The 23,059-nt window shown below is 34.4% G+C and overlaps 1 protein-coding gene across 3 annotated transcripts in view; it reads left to right on the top strand.

Annotated features, from left to right (window-relative positions):
* LOC108561063 (transcription factor hamlet-like) overlaps positions 1 to 12,563 on the top strand; it is a 66,970-nt gene extending 54,407 nt beyond the window's left edge. For all 3 annotated transcript variants that reach the window (XM_017918834.1, XM_017918835.1, XM_017918836.1), the window contains exons 3-7: positions 4,213 to 4,341; positions 5,852 to 5,981; positions 9,936 to 10,038; positions 10,417 to 10,573; positions 10,634 to 12,563. In XM_017918834.1, coding sequence (XP_017774323.1) covers positions 4,213 to 4,341; positions 5,852 to 5,981; positions 9,936 to 10,038; positions 10,417 to 10,573; positions 10,634 to 12,349 — 2,235 coding nt within the window. In that variant the 3' untranslated portion in view covers positions 12,350 to 12,563. The remainder of the gene's footprint in view (positions 1 to 4,212; positions 4,342 to 5,851; positions 5,982 to 9,935; positions 10,039 to 10,416; positions 10,574 to 10,633) is intronic.
* The last annotated feature ends 10,496 nt before the right edge of the window (positions 12,564 to 23,059 follow it).

Genomic DNA, 23,059 nt, shown 5'->3' with positions numbered 1-23,059 from the left:
ACAAAGAATCGGACATATGTTTGGTGCGTTTTGTGTGTAATGCGGCGATTATAGCTTTGCACCCCATTTTTTTTTTATTATTTATTTTCGGACCATAAAGAGCAGAAGTTGGATGATGAGGAAGGGGTGTGCATGTGCGTATTGCGTCCATCCATTTACTTACTGATAAATGGAGAAGTTACCGTTGCGGCCAAAAAAACAAGTTCTCTGGGATGACATATTTTTGACAGGTTACTATAAGAAGTCGTGACCTCGTCGTGAACTTTCTTGAACGAATATGTTTATATATATATACACACACATGGGAATTAATTATTTATGCACGCGACGAAACCTGTTTCAAAGGGTGTTTGTTATCCTCGTTACAGTTTCTTTCTCATCATTCTATTATTATTAACTCAATTCATACTACTACTACTATATCAATTCGCTCTTCTCTTGTGTGCTTCTTCTCTCCATGAATCGATTCACTTGCAAGATTATTATGTTTTTTTTTTGTTGGCCTCTCGTCTTCTCGTCGGGAGGGTTGGGGGCGCGCACCATTTCCTAAACGTCAGAACAAGAGCCCAAGATAATTGATCATATAGTGTACATTATGGTGTTCACCCTTCGAGAGTGTAGCGGGAGAGCGAGTGAATCTGAAAGTCCCGGGTCAACTGCCATCATCGGCAGCTGTCAGTTGATATACGAAGTAATAACTACTTTTACGATAACTACACCCTCTCTCTCACTCACTCGATATGCTTCCCGACTCCGCACTTTGACACTGTCTTAATTGCTAAACGCCCGCACCGTGTGTATAGATCATCACAATAATCGCAATCCGGCTTCAATTTGCGCGACGGAGATTTTAATTACTGCCAAACCCTCCCCCGCTTCGCTTCTCCTTCGCTCGAATTTATGGCCAGAAGAGAGAAGAAAGGGTGCCGTGTGCCGCCGCGTGAATTGATGAGCCTCAATTTAGTCATCGCAGCTGTTGTTTGATGACCGTTCGGGATGTCGCACCTCGGTCACTACCTCATTTTTTTTTTTGCTATATTCATCACAATTTGTCGTCGGACTGCAAAAATCCGTGGAACGATTAATGAACGCGTTCTGCCACTGCTGTTGCGGACCAAAAAGGCAGGTATATTTATGCATAAACGGTTCGCATCTGCTGCATCCGACACAAAAGTCAATCATCAAAAGGAAAACCCAAACGATAATGGTGTCTTCTCACCTACCGTCAATTTGCACGCTACGATACCCCTGCATTCAGGAATAATTATCACTTTACCTAAACTCATTGTGCATCCCACATCTTCTTTCACTCAAGCGAAACTCAAGTCAACTTTGTTTTTTTTTTTGTCACACGTCATTCCTAGAAACACAATGGGAATAACATGATGATCTATTTCTCTCACCTAGGAAATTTCCATGAATATTTACTTAGAAATCCTTATAACTTCAAACTTTCTACTAATACATCTCAGAAATCTAGTCTTACAGACCAGTCTAATCTTACAAATAAAAGAAATGAAAAGTTCAATTCATTCATAAAATTACAAAAAAATATATTTGTAAAGGAAATTTCTGTTAATTTAATTAATTATTGAAAGTAATATTAATTATGTAATAAAAATGTGTTATACATTTTCTTAAAAATTGTTCATTGAATGATCAAATTGTAATAATTTTAATCGTCTAGACGTGAATTAGTTAATCTAAAAGGTTTTGAAGGGAAATAAGACCAGATGATGATAATAACGAGTGAATTAAGCAAACAAACAATTTTGTTTGTTCTTATCAACTAGATATCTATTGACACTTAATAAACATCGGAGTAAATAATAATTCTTTCGTAATCTATACAGACTAAATTTAAATTCGCGATTTCGCCAATACTTTTTTTTTTTGTTGCCGATTCGATTAGATTCCGTAAATCATACTTTTCCTCTCGACATCTATCGCAATTCATAATCCCATCATTGGAAACTCAAAAAAAAAAAAATAAATAAACTAAAACTTTAAATCCGAATTTTAAAAAGAAATTATCATCGACGAGATAAGCGAATCAATGTACATAGCAACTAATTAAATGAATCAATTTTAACTAAACTTTTTTTTTGGTACAAAATATTTGAAATAAATTTTGAATTTATAAAAAATTATTTGAAAATTTCGAAATAACTCTGAAAATTAAATCTTGAAAAAGATTCCGAAATTGCTTCGTAAATTTAAATCTTAAGTATAGTTTTTATAAAAAATTTATTTCGAAAGGATATTGCAAATTTAGTTTTTTTTTTAATAGAAATTTGATTTTTTTTGTTGGATTTTGAAAAGGATGTCGAAAGGAGTAGATAATTAATGAATAAAGTAAAGGAAGGAGGAGATTCGGGGAAAATGAGCGTTTGGGTTGAAGAACGTTAAGAAGAAGAAAATCATAAATCAAGCATTCAATTATCACACCCGCAAACAATCTTTCTCTCTCTCTCTCTTCTCGGACCATCAATCTTTGCCAATCTTCCGAGGCCGACAGAAGCAGAGAAGGACACGTTAATAAACATGTATCTCCTCTTGTTACTTTTTTTCCGTCCACTTCTTTGCGCCTTTCTTCGATGTGTTGCTTTTTTTTTTCCTCTTTTTCTATACACATATATATATTTTTTTTCCGGAGGGACATTCGGTGTGTGCAATTGTTCGGAGGGTGTCCCTTTTGTGGACGGATCCCTTGTGCGCAGATAACAATCGGGATTTATCTCTTTCAGAGACGATGACCGATGCGGCCCGCCCCAATGCACACACAATCGCAGATATCGGAACATTTCGCACCCGGATAAATGACACATCCCTAATGTGATTATTATGCACGTCCTCCTTGCATAACAACAACCGTCGGGTATATTCGATACGTGATGCAAGAATGTCTCTGTCGGTGGTGGCTTAAGTAAGATGGCTTTAGGAAAGGTGTCGGAGCGTGAAAGAAGGACACGATGATCACCACATTAGAGTATTCCCATCCTCAAACATAGAGAAACAGTGAAAAGAAAAGCTAAGAATCCTGTCCGGATGGATGCTGAGTGTCGACCGGTGATTGATTTAAAGCGAGATCGTTAAAACCATTCAAGGGAGCGAGAAAGGACACTTCTCCAAACTTCTATGGGCGACTACTGTGTGTGCATCCTCGCAAACGTCCTTTGTCGACCCTCGCACACAATTGCCTCAATTCTGCTTCTTTTTTTTTTCCACCGATCATCTATAAAAGCTACGAAGCAGGAGAAGACCAAAAGGAAAAATGAAACGACCGCAGTAATGAAATAATAAGACCGACGCGAAAATAATAATCCATCCCCATCGCTCATTTCTGCGATGCTTTGCGGATTTTCCGCGCGATTTGCGCCCCCTTTCTCCAAGGAAAACGAAATCCGAACCTCTCCGTCACAGATGGAAACCGGGCATCCGGAAAATTGGACCGGAATTATTAAATTGCCCGAATCAGCGCACACACCCCCCGCAGCAAGTTTGAATTCAATCGGAAGCGCCCTCTGTCGCGTTCACCTTCAACACCTGCGCTCAAGATTTACCTGTAATTTAGTTGCGCGCCTTCACCAACAGCTCGCGCCACTAACCTCCGAAGAACACGCACATTTTAAATCCATAAAAAAATCTTTTAAAAAACTTTCCATCACTTATTTTATCCTTTTGAGAGGACGTGGGACAACACCTTTTGAACATGCCTATAATATTCTAGAAAATGTCCCGGAAATTCATCCCTTTCTTTCCCTTTGAGGATGTTTATGTTGAATCCATACCATCCGATGTTGATTCAGTTGACGAAGTTGAATATAGAAATTTCTAGTCCTTCAAAGGGTTAAGAACGTAAATCGACAACCGAGAAAAAATGGTCATTCTTAATGAAGCAATGAAATTAAAGAAATTATTAGTTTATATTTATGTAATCAAACACAAAATTTGCTAAACATTTGACCAGAAAGGATTTTAAATAAAGCAAATGCGAAATCCATTTAGTCATATCTTTTCATTGCAATTAATTGATCCTCGAAACTAAAAACCTGGGGTTGTAAGAGGGCGTCCACCCTTCAAATGCTCTTCAATCTAAACTTTCTTTTAACAGCGAAAATCGTTTAGGGGAACAGTTTAATATTATAATACAAGCTTATAAAAAGCTTAAGAAAAGAACGAAATATATTTATATATATATTTTTTTTTTAGGTGATTGCGGGATCAGGAGATAGGGGTTGGTTGGACGGATCCCTCGAGCATCAGAATTGGTTGAAATTCATCAAGTGTTCGACGACGAAGAGCTCGGCCAACATGAGGCACTTCCTGCAGGGCGGAAAAGTAAGTGAACGACACGACACGACACGGAAAGCAGTTAATAATGATCGCACTCTCTGAATTAGTAATGGCAATAATAATAATATTGTGTTTCGTTCTGTACTGTTTTTTTTTTGTTTTCGAGGCGTATATAGTACACCGAATGTGTGTAGTTCGAGAGAGACATATCAAAGTCGAACACGCGAGAGTGCTTTCGTTAATAATTTATTCATCACCTCGAGCGTCGAGCGATGAAATTGTAATAAAAATCATTAACAATTATGGATTAATGCGTGGAAAGAAATGAACGCAAACTATATATATATATTATTAAGAGAAAACAGAAGCTCAAAAAACTAAATTAATACAAGTATCAGAATTACAGTTACACAAGTTTCAATAACATCCTACATTTTGTAGACTGAAGCATTCAATAATTTTTGTTAGATCTTTGTAATTTTTAACACAAATTATTATAAAAATACTTATTTCAGAAACCCAAAAAGCAAAATGAATACAATTATCAGAATTGCAGTTACACATAGTTTCAATTACATCCTACATTTTGTAGACTAAAGCATTCAATAATTTTTATTAGATCTTTATCATTTTTAACACAAATTATTATAAAAATACTTATTTTAGAAACCCAAAAAGCAAAATGAATACAAGTATCAGAATTGCAGTTACACATAGTTTCAATTACATCCTATATTTTGTAGACTGAAGCATTCAATAATTTTTATTAGATCTTTGTCATTTTTAACACAAATTATTATAAAAATATTATTTTAGAAACCCAAAAATCAAAATTTAGAATTACAGTTACATAGTTTCAATTACATCTCAAATTTGTAGTCTAAAGTAGTGATTCTCAAACTTTTTGGTCCACGATCCTCTTTTACACCTGAAAACTTTAAAGGACACCCGAAGAATGAGTATGTGTCGAAATACATCAATTTTTCTGCGACACTTTGAGAATCACTGGATTGAAGCATTGAATAGTTTCATTAAAACTTTGTAATTTTCAACACAAATTATTATAAAAAATTAATGATTTCAAATTAATTTGCTTAAGATTAATTAATTTTAATACATTCTAGTATTTTATAGTTTGATACAAATACACCAAATTAATTAGTATTTTTTTTTCTTAAACAAATATATGGTGGAAATATTCATTAATTTGATAAAAAAAACACATAAATTAATAATAATAATTGCTTCAATTTCTAATTATTTTTTCATTTGTAACAAAAAAAAATCTAATTTTGTTGAATTGATACAATTTTTTTTTAGTATTGGAATATTAAACATTTTGATCAAATTAATTATAATAATTATTCAAAAAAATAAACTCGAATTCATTATAAATTTTTAACTAAAAATAATTGCAAATTATAATATTTTTTGTAGACTTGTGAGAATATTTTTTTTTTTGTAAAATCTTTCGTGAAATTGTCTTCATTTTTATGTGCGTTGTGTGTGCATTATGCAAATCGTTTTCTGTAACATATTGTTGGTGTGTTCACAGTTGTGGTACGAAACATGCATGGATATACCATCTGGTGCCGAATTAATTTTGGAACCGCGGGAACCGCTCTACCTGCAGGACATGTTCGGGGATTCCACCTCTGCAGACGAAAGGTCCGATCGCGAAACCGGTAAGTTACACATCATGAATGAGAAACCTGACCATCTTCTTCTTTTCGCTTATTAATTAAAATGTTGTTTGCGCTTGTTTGCAAGAAGCTTAAATATATTTTGTTGACGAATTTCGAAGGTTCAATAATGCAAATTAAACTTCTTCGTATATTAATTGGTTAATTAATTGGCGATACTATTTGTTTATATAACGGAGCAATTCGTTAGATTTGATCTATAATAATGGTAATAAAATTCGAAGGTTCAACGAATTAAGTTACATCATTTTCATATAGCAAAACAAAAAATAGATTGAATTAGGAATGTTTCTACTATATAATTTCCTACAATTTAATTAAACTTATCTGAAACATAGTCAGATTCCTATAATTATAAAATTTTAAGTAAATTCAAACAAAATATTTAATTATTTTAATAATAATAATTTATTGGCCAAACATCGATACATAAGAAGAAGAGAAAAAAAAAGTACAATTTATACATAAATAAATTTTAACATAGAATAAAAAATAATATATATTTTTTTATAATATATAGGCTGGCCAAAGGGCTAACGACCGAGGTCTTTCCGCCCTAATTTTTTTATTTTCATGAAAAAAAATATATTTTTTATTTATTTAATTAATTAATTAAGATTTTAAATTTTTTGAATAAGTAAATGCTTTCATACTTTTGATGATGTTGGATGAATTTCATTGTTTATATACAAAAGCATTGTAGGTTTTTTGGTGAATTTATTATTTACGTTCTGGCAATGTGTTTGCTTTATGTTATGTAATATATATATATATCCGTTAGCTTGCGTAAAATGGGTGGCAAATGTGTCAGTAATATGGGATTAAATATGATTTATTCCCGTGGTACCGAAAACAATCGGCACGCGACTTCTGCTGCTGCTGCGGCTGTGTGAAAGGATCACATTGAAAGGATGAAGAGAAGAACCCTTTCGCAAATGGAGGGATGCCGCATAATTGAGATGTCACCCCCCATGTTTTTCAGTCACTTTCGGTCCTTTTTTTCGTCGACGTTATTTATGGGGAACAGATGGATTCGGTCACGGTTTTCCGATCCGATTCGATTTGCGCAACGCGATGATTGATCTTCTTGTTTACTACTCTACGAACTGATCGAATCCGCAGCAACTAAATAGTAGCAGTAGCGCAAAAGAAAGTCGTTTCGTTGATTTCCATCGGGGCGGATGGAAATTAGAATAACGAAATTAAGGGTTGATTTTTTTCGTAATCTGATCGTCTGATCTTTCCGCCGAGTGGATCCGTTGGGTTCGAGGATTTAACTCTTTAATCCGGTGAAAACAGGCCGCAGAATGGAAATTGTTTTGACGAGTTTAAAAGAGGGAATGTAGAGAGAGTGAGTGAGAGAGCCCTTTAATCTCTCGATGACATCTCAATTTCAAATGGGCCGTGATTAAGCGATCGCCGCATAAATGGGGTGACATTAGTTTTATTCAATTTCTCCTCTGTATGTGTATGTTATATATATATATAGGTGCGTGTGTTTTGTGTGGGTATCATTTGGGGGTGAATGTTTTGCGAAATGCGCAGCTGGAAGTTAATCAGATTTATTACGCAAACCCCCTTCTCGCATTGTGCGGCCGACCCGGGTCCCTTTTTACACGGACCCGGAGGGGGCGGCCTCCACGGATTTAATATTATATAATATAATATAATAATAAAAAAAACATCCACATATAGATGTAAGTCGGGAGAGAGAGAGAGAAGGAGACTGACAGAAAGGGAATCATTTTTTATATGATTATTTTCACGCCCGTGACTTTTACACGTGTTTCTGGCCAAATTGCGGGAGGCACCCTCCTGAAGCGCCAGACGGACGTTGGGGACTTTCGTGCATTCAAATTTCCATTTTGCTGAATCGAAGGCGGAAAAACGTTGGCTTTCCCATAGACCTCCAGAAACAGACTGTTCACCAATTTGGAGCAATTAAAGTGCGTATAGTGTGTATATGTTTGTTTGTGGACGGGGTCACGGTCGGAAGGTTGCAGGTACAGGTGCGAGCCGAGAAAAACCCGCGGACCATCCAATCCATAAGGCACACCAAATGTCTGTCCTCCCTGAATAACGGACGTTGCGCAACGAAGACTGTGGGAAAATAGCATTATCTTTATGTATTTTATTTTTTTGGCAGTTGTCCATATCTTCACTTTACCCGTCCATCTGGATAGCTTTGCACATTTTGTTGCTATCATCGAATTAGGTTCTTTTGAAATCATCTTCAAAAGGTTTCTTGTTGTTACCGCTGACCTCAGAATCTGGTATTTTTTCTTGACATCATCTTCGAAAGATATCCTTTTTGTTGCTATTTGTTGGCATCATCTTCGATTTACTATATCTATAGTCACTATGTCCATTTTTGTTGTTTTCGTTTGCTATCACTGAGGGTTAGGAATCGCGTGACCCTTGAGCGCTGGATCCGCGTGCATCCGGCACCTGGTTTTTGACTTCATTTGACACGAAAATTACGCCCTTCTAACCCGAATAAAACAACAACAACAACCGGCAGCGACAGCAATCAGAGAGGGTGGAGGGCAAACGGTCCTCGGGGGTTGATTTATCAGGAAGACAGATTTTAACTTCCGCTCATTATAATGGGTAAAAAAAATAAATAAAAAGCAGGACACAAAGGGCGGCGGCACGCGCTCACCGCAGACCGTTGGAAAATAAGCGTTCAATTTTAATAATGTTGAATCCATAATTCAATTACATCCCGGAAGGAGCCATTCATGCAGAAATCTTTCGCGATTCGCTCCACCTGACTCTCATTATCCCTTTTGTTCGCGTTACCTGTTCTACGTTTACTTTACATTATTTTTTTTTCTCTTCACCCCGCAAGCCGCTTCCTTCTCTTCTTCTCGTTTACTTTCAATTATCGATTTGCAATATTATTTACATTATTATTGCAGTTAATCTCACGTAATATCTTTCGCAATCTCAATTTACTGTTTCTTTTGACCTCCACCAAGATTTTTTTTTGTTCATTAACTGAAATTAATAAACTTATTTTAATGTAATTGTTACATTTTTTTTAAAAACGTGATAGGTAATAGTATTTTTTTTTCAAACCCACGTAGTATTTTTTTTTATATATACATAATCGTGTGTATTAACCACAACCACAATTGGTTATCTGCTATAGATCAACTGAACTTTGCTAATTGTTACGTATGTAAAAGAAGTGAAAATTTCATTACATTGATGAACTAAAGTAAAATGAAAATGTTCATTTGTTGGGGAACAGATTTGTACTAAAAGTTTTTTTCTTCAAGGCGTTGTAATTACACCTTTACTGTCGAGGGTGTTTCGTTTTTTTGTTTCAATAATATATTTCGGTCTAATAATCATAATAATGTATTCCGTACTGATTGATTCGAAAGAAATCACTTGTACATCAATCAAATTGAAGTTGGGTGGTGTTAGAAATTGACCCTTACAATTATTCCTGAATATTATTACTTTTTTTTTATGTTTTTGTTGTTATTTTTGTTGTTGTTACTTCTATAACATATTAATTTCGTTTCTCCCACCATCGTCTGTGTATTGTGATTGTAACCGTGACGCACCCCCCACCAATTTCCCTATGATTTTTGTTGTTGATGCGGGGGTGAAAGGCTACGCTACGCGATAACCATCCCTCTCTGTCACGCCCCGATTGCGGTGACGTGAGGACAAGTGAGAGAGAGAGTAAGGCTTCGACCCCCCCAAAACAAAAAAGAAAACATACGAATGTGTATCGCCGCTGCAAGGGTTGAGGTGCGATATGTGACTTTTATTGTTGTCCAGTTGCTCGTAGTGTGTACCTGTGGCTTCACCAGCAAAGCCAACATTTGAAATTAATATTGCGTTTTGATTGCGTAAGAATTTTTAGTTGTGATGAATCGTATTGGCTTCGATGTATTAACTTTGGTGTTTTCTTTGCAGCTTCTCAACACAGTGGTACCGTTGAAGACGAAAGAGAAGACGAGGATGAGGATGCGCCCAGCCTGTGTTGCGTGTGCGATCAGCCTTACCATAATATAGATAGGTGAGTGTTGTTTGCTTGGCTTTTTAATAATTCAAATTGATAATTGTTGCGGCTATCGCGCGACGTGATCTGTTTGAACTGTGTCCTCCCGCGTGTCGTGTCGCTTCCGAAAGTACAAATAGTAGCGCACGCGATTAAAGTTGATAGTAAAAAAATAAAGAAACGGGGTGAAAAGTCAACTTTTTTTCTTTTTGATCGAATTGGTGAATTATTTTCGTCAACTTTATTAGTCCCGAAGCGCCACTTGGTGATTTTACGAGCGGCGATGTCACTGGAATTATTAACGCGTTCACTTGAACGACTCGTGAACACGCGACTTGTAATTAACGTCTCCATCGATTCCCACTCGAAATTAATTTCCAATTGCTCTTTCTGTAGATTGGACGAACACTTGGTGCTCAAGCACAACTACAGGAAGGACGAGTACCGCTGCGACTTGTGCCCGAAGGCGTACTGTTACAGACCTTGCTTGATCAGACACAGATCCATCGTTCACGGGGAGCACAGGAAGTACCACTGCGAGAATTGCACTAAGGTAAGCTTGGATTGATAGTAAACAATTGTTTGAACTAACAAATGGTTGTTTTTCTCTTAGGTTTTCACCGATCCTAGTAATCTGCAAAGACATATTAAGACTCATCATCCGGCTGCCAGATCGCACGCGTGTCCTGAGTGCGGTAAAGCGTTTGCGACTTCTTCGGGATTGAAGCAACACACCCACATCCATTCGAGCGTCAAGCCTTTCCAGTGCGAGGTTTGCTTCAAAGCTTACACTCAATTCTCAAACCTGTGCCGTCACAAGCGGATGCACGCCGACTGCCGCATGCAGATCAAGTGCGTCAAGTGCAGCCAAACGTTCTCGACGGTCACCTCTTTGTCGAAGCACAAGAGGTTCTGCGATTCGACCACCCCTAACAACTCGAACTTGCCCATCCACCAAATGCCCATCAATCCGATGTCCACAAACAACATCCACATGTATCGACCGGCGCCTTGTCCACCTTTGCCCTTCTTCACTCGACCCTTCTCCGCCTACCACCAAATCTTCCACCCCAACGCACCGCAAGCGCCGTACATGAACCCGCTCCTCTTCAATCCACCACCGAAGCTTCCCAAAGAAGACGTGTCGCCGCCGAAGAAGCTGAGGTTAGCCAGCCCCGAGAGGATGTCACCGATTAAAGATAGAATGACCCCACCGCGCGTTCCCGCCATTACCAATACGAAAGTGAGTCCTCCAACGGCGGAGGAAGCGAATTTGGCGCCGAGCCCAGCGCGTCCACCACAAAACAGCACGATATTCCGCGATCCCCGGGAACAACTCAACACGAATACCTCGGACGAGGAGGAAACCTTCCCCAAAGACCTATCCACCGGCAAATCTCCCGCCCACAAATCGTGCAGCAGCGACGAGGAAACCGAAAAACCCTTGGACCTGAGCTGCTGGAAGAAGGAAGTGAAAGTCGAGGAGAAGGTCGAAGTGGTCGAGCTCATCGAAGCCCCAGTCAAAGAGGAGGAACCTAAGCTGATTTCACCACCACCCATCGCCTATCCGACACCTTACCATCCGATGCTCATGTATAGACCGAACTTGAATTTCCAAAACAACGAGAGGGTGTTCACGCCGTCTTTCCTCCCGCCTCGGCTCAACTACCTGAACCACCTGCAGCAACGCAACATCGACCTGCTCAGATCACCGACCTTCAGTGGAGTGCGGCAGTACCAGGACGTGATCAGTCAACAGAGTCAAGGCAAGGTGAAGGATCGGTATTCCTGCAAATTCTGCGGTAAGGTTTTCCCCCGTTCCGCAAACCTCACGCGCCACCTCCGCACACACACCGGGGAGCAACCCTACAAGTGCAGATACTGCGAGCGCAGCTTCTCCATCAGCTCAAATCTGCAGCGCCACGTGCGAAACATACACAATAAGGAGAAACCCTTCAAATGCACGCGGTGCGAACGCTGCTTCGGGCAACAGACGAACCTCGACAGACACCTGAAAAAGCACGAAACGGACGAGAACGGTGGCATCTCCGTCGCCGATTCCCCGGGAAGCAGTAACGAGAACGAGCGTGACGATGCCTGCTTCGAGGAGATCAGGAACTTCATGGGCAAAATCACCTGCTCATCGGATCCCTACTCTCAAACCAGGCTCTACACGCCTCCTCACAACAACCAAAGTGGAGTGATCGACGTCGTTGGACGCGATGACGATGACTCCGAGACGTACTCGGAAGGATCGCCTCCGGAAGACTTCTCCAAGCACGCGAAGGACGAAATCCTCAACAACAACGACCTCGAAATTTCCACTTAATATAATTAAGTCTAGTACAAAAGAAAATCAAGTAGTTTTTAAAAAGAATTTTTAATCCCAAACAACCCTTCTCAAATAATTATTTCACGAAGAGCGAGTTCCTACACATCCTTAATGAAACATTAAGTTTATATATATGAAAAAAAACATCCCCTATAATATTTGCACAGTTTTATGTAAGTCAACAAAAAAAAACAAACATATTAAGAGAGATACAAACCTTAAATTTTTATTTTGCACTGTTCAAACGCAAAAATTTGTACATATTACATTTAAAAAAAGAAAGAAAAGAAAATAACATTTTCTTGTGATTTAAATTAACTTATAAGTGTATATATATATTATTAGGGTGCAATATAAAACCCGAATTATTTGTATATTAAATTATTATATAATACCCGACGCAGAGAACGTTTTTAGGTAATCATTTTTAAGCAATTGCAACGAATCATGATTAAATACTAACTCTTTCTCTCTCTCTATATATATATATATACATATATTATATTGTGTTAATTTTGAAATTTACATACAAAAGAAATACAAAATTTGGAGCCAAAGGTGAATTAGTTTTAATGGATGAATTATTTAATAATTAAGTTGCGTAATTGAATAATAGGTTTTATCGCTATTTACGTACGTTTTAAGTTTTATCATTTTTACTATTTTATTTTTGCTAGTGTTTAGATTCAACAATAAAAAAAGAAATGTAAAGAATTTTACGTACTATTGGATCGGCTTCGATTGTTTCCACACCATTATTATTATTATTATTTTTATGTTTCTCTGTTAGTTTTCCAAAGCAAATCTTTATCTCGTATCTACCACTAAATAAATTTAAAAAAAAAATGGGAAAAACTACCACCAAAAAAAAATATAACTTTATAAAATAATAAAACAAGAGATTGAATTCTTCTTTCTTAGGGCATTCGTACTTATTGATGATGATGATTATTATTATTATTATATGAAGAAAAATGAAATATTGTATAAAAAAAGTAATAAATTTATTGATATAAAAAAGAATTTACTGTGTGTTTCCTTTAATTTATTTCACCTATTGCTAATCATTTTATTTAATATTTTCGTTATATAAATTGAAAATATAGACTTTGCTAAAGATTTTTTACATATACTCGGTCTTCTTTTTGTGTGGTTTTGAAGTTATGCGGTTTTTATTTCAAGAAGCATTTTTTATATAACTATTTTAGGCGTTTTGACACAAATTGGCAAACCATTTCATCGAAAAAGATGATAATTCTGAACGAGCATTCAAGTTTCAACGCGAGCTTCAGAATTGCATTTCAGGAATTGTACAAAAAAATAGCAAAGCCATTGCAAAGTTTAATCACTGATTATATTGTCAAAGGAAAAAAATCAACATGCGAAGTTGAGACTAATTTTACTTGTGAAAAATCTGATATGACATAGATCTGATATGCTGACTATCTCTTCTAGTAATGAAAGAGATTTCGAACCAGTTTTCAAATTATACCGAATACTCTCATATAGCGACGATAATTCTAAAGAAAAAAATGTGAAGAAAGATTAACTTTCATAAAAATTTTCCGTATTTTTTTTTGTAAAATTTTTCCGTATAAATTTAGAAGGAATATGTTAAGATTGTATTTTTCTGAAATTTAATAAACTTGTCTATGATTGTTAACGTTTTCATAAAATTATGAATAAACATTTCAGAAAGAATATAGTAAAACTAATTATTTTTCTGAAATTTAATAAACCCTTTTTTATGCGATTCTCGGTATATTGTAACTCATTGATTTAGTTTTATGTGGTTTTAAAAAATTATGGAACGTATCCTTTATTTTTATACGTGTGTCTAGTCCTTTTTTGTGCGATTTATTTTTATGCGTTTTCCTGTCGAACGTATCTACCGCATAAAAAGAAGTGTGAAATTGTACTTTTGTTTAGTGAAACTCTTATTGATAATTTGATGTAGGATTGTAAAAGTATTTAGTTTTCTTTTTTTGGAAAGGTAAATCAGATCTTGTGAATAGTAAAAAAATGCCACTTGTTCAACACCTACACCGCGCAGACATTAAGATCGAACATACGATAATAGCAAACTGCCTCCTATATTTTTTTTGCTGCGTTGAGAACTAGGATTATATATAGATTAGAAGTTTCATAATTCCGCGCCGCTGATCGTTTAATCTTAATTGGAATGCTACGAACGCTTTTCATTAATTCGCGCAGGAAACAACAACAAGAGTAATAAGAAAAGAAAAAAAAGAGCGAAGTTTGTAAGATGAATGCGGTGCGTAGCCGGTAATTGGGAGTTTGTGAAACGAACGAAATTTCCGAAGTTCCCTTTTCGGTTTGAGGAAAAGTGATAGTTATCTGGTTGATGGTGGTGGTGGCGCGCGGTAGCCGCTTTAAAAATGAGGGCAGATTGGCCACACCTGGTAATTACGATCTTGTCCGCGTTAGGCAACATTCGCAAAGACAATGAGACTGTGACTTATGACACCTTTCACGCCTCCGATCCGATGACCTTATTCGAGGAAACGGACGCTCCGATTTCGGGGTATAAAAAAAAGTAAACACGAAATGAGGATGTGAAGGAAGAGCTGATGGAGAGGATAAACTGTTGGAATGAGGAGCGGACGGATAAAGCCATCCACGATCGAGAGGTGGACGACGTTGGAGAAAAGAAAGAAAAGCTCGCCGGGGATTTGAATGGAGCATTGTAAATCGCTTTGGTGCGAGAGCGGCATCGTAACTTTGAACGAGAACCGCCGTAAGTTCCATTCAATTCGATCTAAGCGAAACCCAGAAGAAGAACACAGAGGAGAACAGCGCGCACGACGGGGACCGGAGGAAGAAGAAATAGAGGAGGAAAAAAATGCGCGAGAGAGAGAAAAAGAAAGATGTAAAGAGAACACGACAATAAGAAGAAAAATATAGGTGGTGGAGGAAGAGGCGATTGAAGATAGATAGAGAAGTGGAACGGAGATTTCCGAGCGGGCCGCAACCTTGGCCAATTGTTTTGGTCATTGTTAGCGGATTTTTTGGGCGTCGCGGAAATAGAACGACGAAAGTATGTAAATTGAATTAAGGAATTATTAAATGTTGCAGCCTTGATCTATATAGGACCCGGCTAACCGATTAATCAATCCGTTTCAAAAACCGGTAGTAGCTGCACTTTTAATCCTTCTTATTTGTCCTCATCCATTCCTTCTTTCTCCACAACAACAACAACAACATGCACTCCACCTCTTCCTCTTCATCCTCCTCTTACTTCTTTACTCCTTTTACTCTTGATCCAAGAGCAGCAGTGAATGTATCATTTCGGCCATCATTAATATAAATTTTCTTCTTTAACTTCGTTGTATCTGGAAATCTACGCCAAGGATTAATGGTGCGGCGCGCGCGTTGCAACACTCCAGAATTGATGTTCGCTTCATCCTCTAGAATCAATTACACTTTTCGGACGTTGCAAAATCCCAAAGATAGGCCTCCTCTCTAGATTGCGCAATTTCTACTCTCGTTTCTTCACTTTATTTCTATTATTTATTTATTTTTTTTTCGCTCGTGTGCGTGGATTTATCTCTACTCGTTTTTCCTCCAACTCGTTCCATTTTTTTTTTCTTCATTCTTTTCTTCTCTTCTTTGCTCTTGCTGCTGATGTTGCTGCTGCCGCTTACTGCTAAAAGTTGCGGTGATTGTAGAACGGACTCGATTATTGTCCGCTGTTTGATTTTCCGCGAAGGATGTAGCAACGCGAATGACATTGCGGTTGTTGTGTTCCGCACTTTCGCCTGGGTGTGGTGCTTGATCTGGCCTCTTGAATGTATACCTATCTATATTTGTATATGTATACACACTAACACACATAAACGTCTATGTGTGTGTGTGTAGTATGCATTCAGAGAGTGTCGCAACAATCTCTCGAATGCTCGAGAATCGACACCCGCACAGAAACAGAAATTCCGTTTTACTTCGTCTTCTTCAAATTTAAAGACGCTTATCATCATCACGATCATCTTATTATTACCTTCATCCATCTGTCCATTTCCTAACTGCGACCATTAGGACTTTGATTTCGTATATTATTTGTGCGATTAAATCACGATAAATTATGATCGATTACGCTGTCACTTTCTATATCAAACAACTTTGCGTACTCGTATATACAAGTGTATTTTACATTTTTGTTTTATGCCTTCGTATCATTAAGTTTCGCTCTCTATAAAGAGAATTTCAGTTCACAAAAACAAAGAAACTTATAGCTCACTTATATACCAATTTGACAGATATTTAAAATTAAAAGTAAAGATATACATTTATAAGTTAATTCATAAATTGCAGTTTTACAAAGAAAATTACAACTTATTAAAGTATATTAATCACTGTAAAGAATAAATTTGAAATATATTAAAACATAAATACGTTGATTGAGTTACAAGTTGATACAAGTTAATTAATAAATTGAAAATTAAACTTCAATAAATTTTATGTGAAAATGTATCAAAAAATTTTCAAGTAAAAGTATGAACAAAGTATATTTTTTTACAAATATCAAACAAAAATTTATTTTCATAATTAGTTCAGAAATATGTAAAAATCATAGGTAAATGTATACATTGACTAATAACAACTGGATTTTTGCATTTACTAAGATTCTAACATACAAATAAATTACAAATACCATTAATAAATTCTTGTTATAATTTAATAAATGTTATAGTGATTTGAATCATTTATAAATGTCTATATATTAATCAATCATCTAGCGAACCTAACCTAACCTGTTGCTTAAGTTCAGATTAGACAACCAAATCAACACTCCTGTTAAAAATTAGTATTATATAAAAATTATATTAAAAGAAAAATAGACACAATTTCATAATTTTTTGATATAAAATAGAATATGAACAACATTTCAAATTAAACTTACATTACGTGTGCATTTTTTACGAAATTAACTTCCAAAAAATAATTATTAAACTTCAATAAATTTTATGTGAAAATGTATCAAAAATTTTCAAGTAAAAGTATGAACAAAGTATATTTTTTACAAATATCAAACAAAAATATTGCTTCAAATTTATTTTCATAATTAGTTCAAAAATATGTAAAAATCATAGGTAAATGTATACATTGACTAATAACAACTGCATTTACCAAATTTTAATACTAAGATTCTAACATACAACATACAAATAAATTACAAATACCATTAATAAATTCTTGTTATAATTTAATAAATGTTATAGTGATTTGAATCATTTATAAATGTCTATATATTAATCAATCATCTAGCGAACCTAACCTGTTGCTTAAGTTCAGATTAGACAACCAAATCAACACTCCTGTTAAAAATTAGTATTATATAAAAATTATATTAAAAGAAAAATCTTTAAAAATAGACACAATTTCATAATTTTTGATATAAAATAAAATATGAACAGCATTTCAAATTAAACTTACATTACGTGTGCAATTTTTTACGAATTTTACTTCAAAAAAAAAAAAATTAGATAATTTTGAATATTTGTATACTAACAGATAATCAAAATAATTGCAAAATGTTTAGTATAAGAGTTGGAAAATAAAAAGAAAATAATGCTTGTTTACTATAATATTTTATTTTTTGAGTTGAGTTTTACATGTTAATTGGATTTGATTTGTTTACAGTTAAACAAAATTATAAGTTGCTAAGTAATTATGTAAAGATAAACTATTAATACTTTTGTTACAAGAACTACCGCTTTGTCAAAAATACGAGTTATATGACAAGTTACTTGGCTAGTAGAATATGGTTGTGATTGTGTTCGGTGCTTAGACGTTATGTGTACATAACACTGGACAAGAACAAGTGCGTCGGAACAAGGAAAAGTAAGCACAGACAGCCGCCTGCCTGCATTTTAATAACGTTCGGTCGGTAATAATGAGGTGTAATGGCTTTAATTAGGGACCCCGTGCACGCGTACATAAATCTCATTTAAATTGCGTTCGCTCATTGCGCAAAAAACTTTAATTAAAACTAATCACCGCAAAACCGATCCGACACCGCCTCCTTCCCTCCCTTCACCTCTACAACTACCAAACATCCTCATCGTCGTCTCCAAAATCAGATTTCCACGTATATTCAAAACGCAAATTAAAAATGATCTTAAGAGATGCAGTCGGACAACCATAATCAGCTTTCATCACTTCTGCGTGAGTGTATGTATGTGTGTGTGTGCACGTTATGCAACGCGCTCTACCGCACTTAATTATAACACACATCCGGGCGCAGGCCTTTCAGCGTTCTCAGCTATTTCCCACTTTTACAAAACTCATTGGTACATTTTCATTTGGAGCATTTCTCGGACTCCGCACTTCACATCCATATTTCACAATGAAATGGAACGTTTATTAACTTCTTTGTAATAATAACATCTACATTTATTTAGGAGGTTTCTCTCAAGTTAACAATCATCAATCAAAAAGCCTTGCTTATTATGTAAATGTTATTCTAATCAAATACACAGCAAATCACTTTGTCTCCACTTATGTCTGTTAAATAGTCAAGATATTTTATAGTATAATTGATGATACATTGTGTTGAATTATCCTTAAAATTTTGTTATATTTTATGAAGTTATTTTAAATAAATCTTTATAAAAAATGTATTAAAATCCATTAAAAATCATCAAGACAAAAATTGAAAATATTTTTTTTCTTCAATAAATTATATTTCGTATCAATTCAATAAATTACTAAAAAAATATACAAATCAATTTTTTTAATTGTTGTTATTATTAATTCAATTTTATACCAATAGTAGTGAAAGATACTAAAAGTTAACAAAAAAATGTATTTTCAAAATTTTGTATTAATTTAGTAAATTTCTATTTCGTTATTATGTAATCATTAATAAAGAGTAATCAATTAAATATATTTTTTAAGTAAAAAATGAAGAATTTATTAACTTTTATTGATAATTCTGGAAATAATTTATGGAAAGTAACGATTTTGAAATTAATTTACAAATCAATAAACAAATCAATATAATCAGTAAAATTTAATTGAAATAAAATTGAGTTTATAAAAATGAATACGAAATTAACATATGTACCAAAAAAAAGAACAAAATCAGGAAATAAGTAAATAATGACGATTACATAATGAAACTTGTTATTATGTTGTTCCCAAACGTGAAATGGTCTAACAAAAGTCATTGTAATTAGTCTAATTGCATGGCTTAAAAAAAAGAGTAAATAGCTCCAAAAAAAAAAACCAAACAGAACATTTCGTTTGCCACACGTCTTTCACATGAATCTCATTTCACCGTGAAAGCATTTCCCTAACAACGTTCACAATTTCGGTTATATATCCTATTGTGTTTGAAAATAGGCTGAAATTACATGATTATCCAATTAATCCCGCTAATAGTAACGCAAACAATGGGTCAGAAAAATGTGAATAAAAATATAAGCAACGGTTTTCATATGCTGCGATATGCGGGTTCGTCGCTTCTGCGAGCGTTAAAGTCTCCGCTTAAATACATGAAAAAAACGACAGAGATTGAAATTTTGCAACATTAAGAGCAACATAAAAATCTCATATGAAGTAATGAAATATTCAAGCTCATAAAACAGTGTCTTCACTGATTTAGTGATTAACATTTCACTGAAATTGTTTACAATTTCGTTATATTTCCGATTGTGTTTGTAAATAGGCTGAAATTACGTAATTATCTAAAAAAATCCCGGTAAATTTATAATAAAATAAGCGATGTTTTTCGTGCTGCGATCTGCGGGTTCGTCGCTTCTGCGAGCGTTAAAGTCTCCTCTCTATAATCCATCAAAACAATAAAATACGACAGAGATTCAATTGTTGGTGCATTAAGAGCAACATAAATATAATCTTTCACCTTCGCATAATGCATTTTACTTAATGCGAGTATAAAAGAAAATAAATAAATATAATTTTACGATCTCTCCCAATGACGTTGAGTGTTTTTTTGAGACTAAATATCGATTCGTGAAATCCTTGCATCAGACCATCATCTCGCACTGAATAATAATTAAAAGATCACTTTCTGATATACAAACACACATGATTTCACGCCCACGGAAAACGCAGCTTCGACTCGAATCGCACAGGTGTCACTCTTTGTTCCTCATCGTTTATTAACAAAAAAAAATCAACATAACTCATTAAGATAATTGCAATAATTTAATAATTATTAAGAAGAAACGTATAGGAAACATTAATTTAAAAAATCAATTTTATTTGAATTTTTAGCAATTCTTAAAACGTAATTCTGTTTCTATTGTTAGAAAGTATCGTTTTTCCATTAAATTAATAATAAATAATTTGTGGGTATGGAAAGGCCTATCATTAAAATGTAATTTTCGGAATGTGCACCGGATGCTCTCTCGTCGAAAGCAATCCAAAAATTATTATGACTCTGCATTTGTTTCCGCGTATTTAAAACGAACGCCGAAGAATCGGTTCGTCAAACTCTTTAAGCTGTTCCGTTTGTCGCCGATCATTATCCATCCGACATTTTCTCTTCTTTAGAAAGCACTCCGATGTTATACATACATAATCTTAGCGATAAATTAATTACGTAAGTCGAGTTTATAAAATCGTACCATTTTTTTCTTTTCATATAATTTATCGAATTATACCGCTCAATCAGAGAAAAACGTCGTAGTGAAGTAATTAAGATTGTTGTAAATTAAAAATTTATATTCAATTATGTCCAACTTTCACGCTACAAATGCTATAAACTAAGTGATTTGATTGGTTTGTTTTGAATTGAGTTTGACGTTTCTGTATCTTCATTTATTACAGATTTGCTCAGTAACTATAATAGATACATTGTATTCAAAAGATCTATATGAAAGTAAGACATTTAAGAAATGCAACGTGTATTCATATATTGCTCTGGTTTCATCCACTTGGCTTTAATTTGCGTTAAAAAATGAAGCTTTAAAAAATTAACGTCTCATATTTTAGTGATTTTCTCAGTAATTGTAATAGGTAGAGTAGATCCAAAAAATAAAAACGAAAGTTGAATCTTTGGGGAATGCAATGTGTTTCCAAATGCTCGAAAAAACAGTGTCTTCACAATTTAGTCATTTTCTTAGAAACTATAATAGATAGACTGAATCCAAAGATGCATAATTTACAAGAGTTAATCAATGTTTCGTAAGGATGGATAAATTTAAATTAGTTGTTACAAATAAATCATTTTCTTTAGAAAAGTGTTAAAATCTTTGTAATTTATGGTTGTAAATTAAAAATTTATATTCAATTTTGTCCAACTTTCACGCTACAAATGCTATAAACTAAGTGATTTGATTGGTTTGCTTTGAATTGAATTTGACGTTTCAGTGTCTTCATTTATTAGAGATTTCCTCAGTAACTATAATAGATAGAGTGTATTTATAAGATATATATGAAAGTAAGATATTTAGGAAATGCAACGTGTTTTCATATATTGCTCTGGTTTCATCCACTTGAATGTAATTTACGTTAAAATATGAAGCTTTAAAAAATTAACGTCTCATATTTTAGTGATTTGCTCAGTAACTATAATAGATAGAGTGTATTCAAAAGATGTATATGAAAGTAAGATTTTTATGAAATGCAACGTGTATTCATATATTGCTCTGGATTCATCTACTTCGCTGTAATTTGCGTTCAAAAATGAAGCTTTAAAAAAATTAACGTCTCATATTTTAGTGATTTTCTCAGTAAGTATAATAGGTAGAGTAAATCTAAAAGATAAAAACGAAAGTTGAATCTTTGGGGAATGCAATGTGATTAGAAATGTTCGAAAAAGCAGTGTCTTCACAATTTAGTCATTTTATTAGAAACTATAATAGATAGACTGAATCCAAAGATGCATAATTTAGAATACTTAAGCAATATTTCTTAAGGATAGATAAATTTAAATTAATAGTAACAAATAAATCATTTTCTTGGTTGTAAATTAAAAATTTATATTCAATTTTGTCCAATTTTCACGCTACAAATGCTATAAACTAAGTGATTTGATTGATTTGTTTTGAATTGAATTTGACGTTTCAGTGTCTTCATTTATTGGAAATTTGCTCAGTAACTATAATAAATTGAGTGTATTGAAAAGATGTATATGAAAGTACGATATTTAGGAAATGCAACGTGTATTTAAATATTGCTCTGGATTCATCCACTTGGCTGTAATTTGCGTTAAAATATAAAGCTTTAAAAAAATAACGTCTCATATTTTAGTGATTTTCTCAGGTAGAGTAGATTCAAAAAATAAAAACGAAAGTTGAATCTTTGGGGAATGCAATGTGTTTTCAAATGTTCGGAAAAGCAGTGTCTTCACAATTTAGTCATTTTCTTAGAAACTATAATAGATAGACTGAATTTAAAGATTGATTATTTTAGCAGAGTTAAGCAATGTTTCTTAAGGAAGGATAAAGTTAAATCAATATTAACAAATAAATCATTTTCTTTAGAAAAGTGTTAAAATCTTTGTAATTTATGGTGTGATTAAGGATGTAATTAATCAAAGATCTCTTAAATTATGTATAGGTACAGGACCATATATTAAAGACAATGCTAATCCAGATCCTATTATTATTATCGTTAAACTCCAAGTACGGATCAAATGTATTCCCCAGCTCCAAGTCGCAATGTAAATGCATTGATTCATAATAATTTATTGCTTATTAAAGAAGGAGTAAAGAAAATTAA

Source organism: Nicrophorus vespilloides, unplaced genomic scaffold (genome assembly GCF_001412225.1).
Source record: "Nicrophorus vespilloides isolate i.1.1-1 unplaced genomic scaffold, Nicve_v1.0, whole genome shotgun sequence".
Taxonomy (NCBI): domain Eukaryota; kingdom Metazoa; phylum Arthropoda; class Insecta; order Coleoptera; family Silphidae; genus Nicrophorus; species Nicrophorus vespilloides.
The sequence above is the reverse complement of the archived record's forward strand: the minus strand, read 5'-3'. Positions and strand labels throughout refer to the sequence as shown.